At 31.6% G+C, this 7,756-nt stretch overlaps 1 protein-coding gene across 1 annotated transcript; it reads right to left on the bottom strand.

The window, feature by feature from the left end:
- Window positions 1–4,884: 4,884 nt before the first annotated feature.
- Window positions 4,885–5,615, bottom strand: LOC146885538 (U-box domain-containing protein 70-like). Its single transcript, XM_085674978.1, has 2 exons — window positions 5,427–5,615; window positions 4,885–5,106 (listed from the first exon to the last, which is right to left on the bottom strand). Exons 1-2 carry the CDS (start codon window positions 5,613–5,615, stop codon window positions 4,885–4,887), a joined length of 411 nt encoding a protein of 136 aa, XP_085531104.1.
- Window positions 5,616–7,756: the final 2,141 nt, after the last annotated feature.

Genomic DNA, 7,756 nt, shown 5'->3' with positions numbered 1-7,756 from the left:
CTGTTGTCTTGGACTCAATATGTTCTAAGACTAGAACCTCCTGCCACTCTCACCACATTAACCATTCTGCTCTATGTGAGCGTGAACAATTATTAGAGTTCAGGATACCCTCCTTTATCTAGACATCTCCTATATCAAGGTATACACTAACCACCATCACCAAGAGTTTCCCTTGAAACTCTTTTACCAACAATTTTCACATGCCATATCAAGTCTCATGCCAATCCACCACCAACCAAACAAGTCATGTTTTCCATTTCATACTCAACATAACAAGACTTCATTTAATCTCATACAATCAAGCACAACACACAACCATAATTCTTACACCAAAATTTCTAAGAAAATTTATTATCACAAAACCAAAATCACTGTAGTAATGCGTGACACATTTCTTAAGCTACAGACATCTAATTGATGATCCAACCGGTCAAACCATAAAATAGCATGTTATGAACCAAATGTCAAAATTTAAGCTCAATCAAATGGTTAATGAGTCGGGAAAGTCAATTTTACTAAAACTGCGCATATCAGAAAAATACACAGTCGCCCAGCGAGCCAAGGCACTCACCCAGCGACTGTGCGACACATTAGAATACGAAAAAAGACGTCAAACATCACAGTTTCATGAATATTTGAATCCCTAACTCAGAAATATACCAAAACTAACATTTTCCAATCATTTAAGCATAAAATAGAAACGAAAACAAACCACATATTTCAAAAACACGAAAAAGAACCTAGCTTCCCTTACCTTTTTAGACGCTAGCAAACACAACAAGTCCGCAATCAAAGAGCACCACAGCTCCAAGAGCTAGAGCAGTGAGCTGAAACATGAAAACCAGGACAAAACAGAGGTAGGAGGTTAAACCCTAATCAAACCAACGTACCCAAATAGTAAAAACGTGAAGAAAGGACCAAGGGGATTCAAAGTTCGACTTACTTGGAGGTAGAATGAATTTTGACTAGCTCAAATGAGGAAGGTTTCCTGTGCCCTAGCAGAGCTCCTACTTCAGTAGAGAGAGGGAAGAGAGAAGGGTTTTTGGAAAAAGAGACAAAGTGAGAGTGAGAGAGGCTAGACAGGGTATTGGGGGTCCCTTTCATGGCCTGGCCTTGGGCCTACGTAAAAGCTAGGCCCAAACACATATAAGCTGAAAAAGAAATGGGGTTTACATTTTACATTTTTTACGTTTGTTAATAAACATGAGATAAATTTTTCATTTTCTGTAATGAAATCTATACTTTTTTCTATTTGTGTTTTCGGCAGATATTATATTCATATGTTTATTTTGAAAAAGAAAGTTATGTTTATAAAGAAAAAATGAGATAAAATACATATTGGTCCCCTATATTGTAATGTTAAATAATCTAGTTTCAAGATTGTTACAGAAAATGCTAATTGTTAAGAGAGTTTTAAAAAACATTAAAATTAAATAGTATCAATAACATTATTGTCCTACCTTCGTTTGATGGTAAGACAATCACATGATTAATATTATTTAATTTTATATTACTAAATTCTAAATAAAATATTATATTTAATAAATAAAAATGAATGTAAAGAAATTTTTGAAATAAAATAATAAAATTTATGAGTGTATAAAAAACTAGTGTCAAAGTTTAATTAATTTCTCTTCCCAAGATGAAGATGAATTGATGAGGCATTTTGAAAGATAAATCTACACCTAGAACATATTAATTATATTAAAAGAATATTTATGTAACATCTCATTTTAATTTACGCTACTAAACAAAACATTATATTATGATTAATCAAAGCAGATGGTAGGAGTAGACTAATATAAAGTATCAATACAGTAATCTAAAATAACTATACATGCACTGTCTATAATTACAGCCTACACTAAGAAAGAGTTAACAAAACACCTAAGGTTTAAGCAAAACATGGAGTAAATACTACTGCTAGATCTCTATGCCACAAATCAACTCCTATCCAGGAGGAGAGTGTCTTCACCTGTACTTTTATCTGCTCACACCAAATGAAGGCGATCATTGCAAATGGAAAAGAGAACACAAAGAAAACAAACATAGGCAAAAAGGGTAAGCTAACTTGATTAAAAGAAATCATGCAGTTCAATAATAGATATCAATCAAGGACTCATCACATCTATCAAGTACATATACATGACTCTAGACTCGATATCTAGATTATGTAAGAGACATTGGAGCTCTTGGTGGCTTGCACCTGTGACGATTCCCAAACTCTGCAGAGTTTGGGCACAAGGGGTTATCACCCAACCACTCCGAAGGTAAGTCCCCTTCGCGTCTATGACTGATCGGGTCCATAGACTTGGACCTCCTACTATTCCTTCCGACATAATCCTTTATACTCTACATGAGTCTTAATGGTTATTGGAGCGTCAGAATACCACCAAAACTGAGTCCTCATATCCATACATATACTAAAACATTTCTCTTAGAATTTCCCTTGAAATTCTAGTTTAACCACATCCTTTCATAATCCAATTCCATGCAATTTCACCATATATCTATGCATATATACTACCAGTCACCATAATCCAAGCATAGCATGAACAAGTATCACATTCTTTCATTTAATAACAGTTCATTCACTTAGAAAAGAGAAGTAAACACAACTCTGCAGTGGTACTCGCTCAAGCTAGAGGATCTCGCCTAAACTAGAGGGTTATCTCGCTTAGGCGGGTCACTCTCGCCTGAGCGAGGCCCCAAACAGAGGGCAACTCCAATAATAAATTGCTTCTTTAAATTAGTTCATTCTGAACAAATACGATCCCAAAAATGAAACCTACTATCTCTTCTATCTTAAAGCAATATGCATCATTGGTTGTCAAAATATACAACCTAAATTCCCTTTCAACGATCAAGAGGAGCCTGTCCTAGTATTTCTGTTACACAATTAAGTTCAGTTTAAGTTTTTTCTTTCTCTTTCTGTTTGTGCCTATATAAGGCAAACTTTATATGAAGACATGCTACCTTTTCTCCTTTCAATAATATTCTATTTCTCTCTCCCATTTACTCATGTTTCCTACTAATGTGCATTCACTATCAAGAGGCACCAATGGTTTGTTCATACACATATATTACATTTATTAAGATTAGTACTACCAATACCATGAAATGCACCATTATTACTGTCAATACAAAGCCTATTTTTTTATGGTAACTTTACAAGAAATTTGAACAATGCACCGTTATTACTATCAATACCAATGCAGTACCACAGACTTTAGAAATCGATCACATGACATCTTCTTGTTTTATTTATTATTATTTTATTTCATATATATATATATATATATATATATATAATATATGTATATATATATATGTATATATATACATATATATTATATATATATATACACATATATATATATACACACACATATATATATATATATGTATATATATACATATATATATATATACACACACACACATACACACACACACACACATATATATATATATATATATATATATGATGTGAAGAAATTCATGATGCGAAAGACTTTTATTCTAGGACACTAGTTAAGGATAATTAATATACATCGAATGTCGTAAAAGTTTATTATTAATTATGATATTAAATCAAATTCGACATGATAACCTTCAATACAATTTTATTTTATTTAAAGAATAAAAATGCTCATAAATATTACTGCTACGTTTAATATTTTATTTAATGTTCATGAATAAAAGTTAAAAAACAATTAAATGATAAAATATTTTAATGTTGTTAAAATATAAAATATAATTAAATATAAAAAGTTTAAATTAATAGAAAAACCAATAAAGAATGGTGTTAAACGTCTAAAAAATTTACAAAAAAAAAAATTAAAGTATCAATTTGAGACTTCATTGAATTTTCTCTTCTGATTTTTCGATAACCTTAACATTCCTTTTAGCTTAACTAAATATCAAAAGATACACAATATTTCAATATATAAAATTACTGATTATGAATACATAAAACTAGCGATATAAAGAAATGAAAAAAATGTGAAACATTTTTCTACCAGATCTATTTAAAAGATAAAAGTATAGATCAGTTAGTTGGAGAAGAACACTGTCTCTTCTCACTACAAAAAAAGTGAATATTTGTGACGGTTAAAATTACAAGTTCTAGCGGTTAAAACCCATCACAAATGACATTTATGACGGTTACGAATGTCAAAAACAGATTGTGACAAGAATATTCTAACTGTTGGTATTGTTAGAAAAAAAAAATAATAGCGGTTAAGAACCGCCACAAAATGTAGTCTAATTTATTTATATTTCATCATATTTTGACGGTTAAAAACTGCCACAAAATGCATCATCTTTTGACGATTAAAAATCGTTACAAAATGCATCGTATTTTTTACGGTTAAATACCGCCACAAAATGCATCATATTTTGATGGTTAAAAACCGTCACAAAATATATCACATTTTGACGGTTAAAAATCATCACAAATAAGATACATTTAAGCTCCAATTTCAAGCATTCCCTTTTAAAAAAATTAAATCTCTTTTCACTATGTTACTATTTGCTTTAGATAAACCCATACATAAAGGAATAACCAACCACATCATGACTATTTGAGATTCTCACCTTATAAAATTAATGCTGCTATCGAATTTAGACAGTTCCTTCACATGAATCAAAATTTCCTTATATAAAACTAACGAAAAATAAACATAATCACATAAAGAGTCGTTCTAATATATATCTTATATAATGTGTACTTCAGAACTATTGTAGGATAATCATGTTGTTGTCTAACCTATACAAGACGATAAGTATAAATTGTGATTGAAGAACCTGATCCAAGCTAACAAAATGAAATGATAACTTTCTTTCCTAGAAATGTCTGTAAATAGTAGATATACAATTCAATTAAAATGGGAGAAAAACACTAGATAAGTGGTTTTGAAGCCAGTCATGGATTGTAGAACGAAGAGCATAATTGGGAACAAGATTGTGAGGGTCAAGCTTATCATTAGTCATTAGTGAGTTGTCATTACCACCATCAAGCCATCCTTGTATAGCCTCAGCTTCATAAGTAAAACCATATACAACTACATGTGGATCTCGCATGACTTCCAGCAAAGTGGGAAACTATATTGCTTAGATATCACTCCACCGATTGGAAACTATATTGCAAGAGAAGAAAACAAAGGTAGAGAGAACTATATTGACAATAACAACAAAGAAAATTATGCATCTTATGCTTCGCTATTCAACTACAGTATGCAAACAATTAAACGCTTGCCTTCTCATGCTTCAGGGTTAAAGGTGATCAACTTTGAGTTTGGGTCACTTGGAGGACCATTGTAAAGGCCCTCAACTCAATAAAACATGGAGATCCCTAAACTATCGTTGTCCTAGAAAATACCAGAAGAATCATACACACAGTGCTTGCAATTTTAGATGATTACATCAGATCCCCAAGTGTCAGCTGCAAGTTGAATCATCAACCTCCTTGCAAGCTCTTTGGCCATGTTATTAGTGTACTTCTGTCCAAGAGCACATTTACAAATGATGTTGTCGGATAGTTCAAGAAGCAACTCACATAGATTCACAGAAAATGCATCTCCCAAGCTTGCTTCGCCTATCTTTTTGACCATATCAAATTAACATTATCTATCTCACCCAAATGGTGGTGCACTCTATTAGAAAACTCAAAATCAGATTTTCTTTTTCACTGTTTCAATTTAATTTTTCTTCAAGCTATGCATAGAACTAAATATTATTCATGGTGGAAGCTCAAAATGGTAAACAAGTTATGATGATTTAATTCATGGTATTCTACCTGAAACTGTTGCTTGTGAATATCTGGTGATCACTACTGGTCAAGGAGATGGGATCTCCAACTCCATAAGCACTCCATTCGTCATAGTAATTCCAAAGATCACCCAACTTGAAATACTCCACGCTTTCTCTCTCCCACAGATGCCACAAACGGTTAAGACTTGTGATCTAAGACTACATACACACAAAAACTAACGACACAAAATTTAGGACAACATACTTGGTGGTTAAAATGATTATATTTAATTCCTTAGATACAGTTGTAACTGCCGGTAAAGTCATATTTTTTTAAAAATAAAAAAAAATAAAAAACCTAAAATCTATTTATCAAACATGTCAAAGGTGTTCAAATAATATTTATTTACTGACATAGCAGAAAACAATTAAGTGGATAACAATTTCTAAATTAGAAAATACCAATAATGCTACTTCTTTTTGTATATTATACAACAAATTTATAAAAAATTTAAAGTGCTTCAAGACACACATTGGTATATTTTCTCTTGATTGTTGTCTAGTATAAACCATTTCATTATTTTAATTTCTTAATCAGTATCCACAGTTAAAGGTAACAATTCTCTTGTTACAAGCAGCTGGTTAAATTCTATGTGAAAAGGAAATAAACAAATCTCGTGATTTTATCAGTGTAGAGTTATAAATATACTATTATACGTTGTATCTGAGGAATGCAGAGACTTGCTATGGTTAGACCAGCGAGTAAGTCGTTTCTAAAAACCATGTTTGATTAAAGTGTTTGGGAGAACTTTGTTCTCTGTATGAAAGCCTAACTAGTCTTTTCTAACAGAAAACTTGCCATGAACAAGGTCTTTCCAAGCTCTGATGTTAAATTGTTTTTGCTACCGGTGTTTCCAAGTAATGAGAAGCAGACACCTTTTTAAAGAACATAAAAGTTCGTTAGAATTTTTAATTAAGTGAAAATTGTCATAAAGTAAAGGTTACATAATTCATTCATCTTGATCATTAGTGGGTAAAAAGGAAATCTTCGATCATTTTCAAGCATACCGTTATCTCTTTGCTTTTCAATTTTTTTTGTGAACTGTGATCTATATTTTGGAACACAAATAATCCTTACTTGTGCTATAGATGAACCAACATGTTTATCCCTGTTAGAAGCATGCTAGGGTTCTTTATAAGGTGTCCCTAAAGTTAAGAAAAATTTGGAAAAAAAAGAAAATATTAAGACCTTTTGAAAAAAAGAAAATCCAGAGCAACTAATTGTAAAAAAAACCCTATTGTTTCAACCTTCAACTAACGCGTTATACTTGAAGGAACAATAGTAACATAAATTATAGTACACAAGTAGAATACATAAGTGCAGTACAACAAACTCACCAATGCTAGATCAAATAAATTGGTGAAAGGTGGTAAAATTACCTGCCTTTCCTCCATTCAAAATTGCACTTTCAGATGGTTCCACACCATATAGTTGGGGGAAACGAAGAAGAAATTGTACAGTTAGCACAACAAAACATATCCCATGATCACTGCTAGCATATTATGCACTATAAAAAAATATACCTTGATGTCTGGATTTTTCTGCTTGAAGAATTTTCTAGCACCTGTTATTGATCCTCCAATTCCTATCTCTTCAACCAAAGCATCAATTTTCTTTCCTGAGTCTCTACAGATATCAAAGGCCCATTGTCTCATAATAAATCTACAATGATGGAAAATTAATCAGCATACAACCACCAACCTAGAAATATGTTGTGAATAATGAGGTTTGGTACTACTATTTTATGCAAGGAATAAAAGAACACTATATAAAAAAAGACCAAGATAGGAAACATTTAAACAATGACATACAAACTTCTCCCAGTAGTTAGATGGAAAAAAAATTAAGTTTTTGTAAAACGTATGATGATGAAACAAAAAATATAGAAAAAAAAATTGTTGAAACTTAAATGGGCCTTGGTATTTGACATAAAAGAAATCT

The sequence above is a fragment of the Vigna unguiculata genome, chromosome 6 (assembly GCF_037176805.1).
Source record: "Vigna unguiculata cultivar grain cowpea cultivar isolate G323 ecotype 2 chromosome 6, ASM3717680v1, whole genome shotgun sequence".
Taxonomy (NCBI): Eukaryota; Viridiplantae; Streptophyta; class Magnoliopsida; order Fabales; family Fabaceae; genus Vigna; species Vigna unguiculata.
Note: the sequence above shows the minus strand (reverse complement) of the source record. Positions and strands in the feature narration are given on the sequence as shown.

What these genes read in the sequence shown, in the direction of transcription:
- LOC146885538 (XM_085674978.1), bottom strand. Translation starts at nt 5,615, where the DNA reads ATGGTCAAAAAGATAGGCGAAGCAAGCTTGGGAGATGCATTTTCTGTG. An exon ending in CTGACACTTGGGGATCTGAT is followed by an intron (nt 5,107 to 5,426) that starts GTAATCATCTAA and finishes TAAGCAATATAG; the next exon opens with TTTCCCACTTTGCTGGAAGT.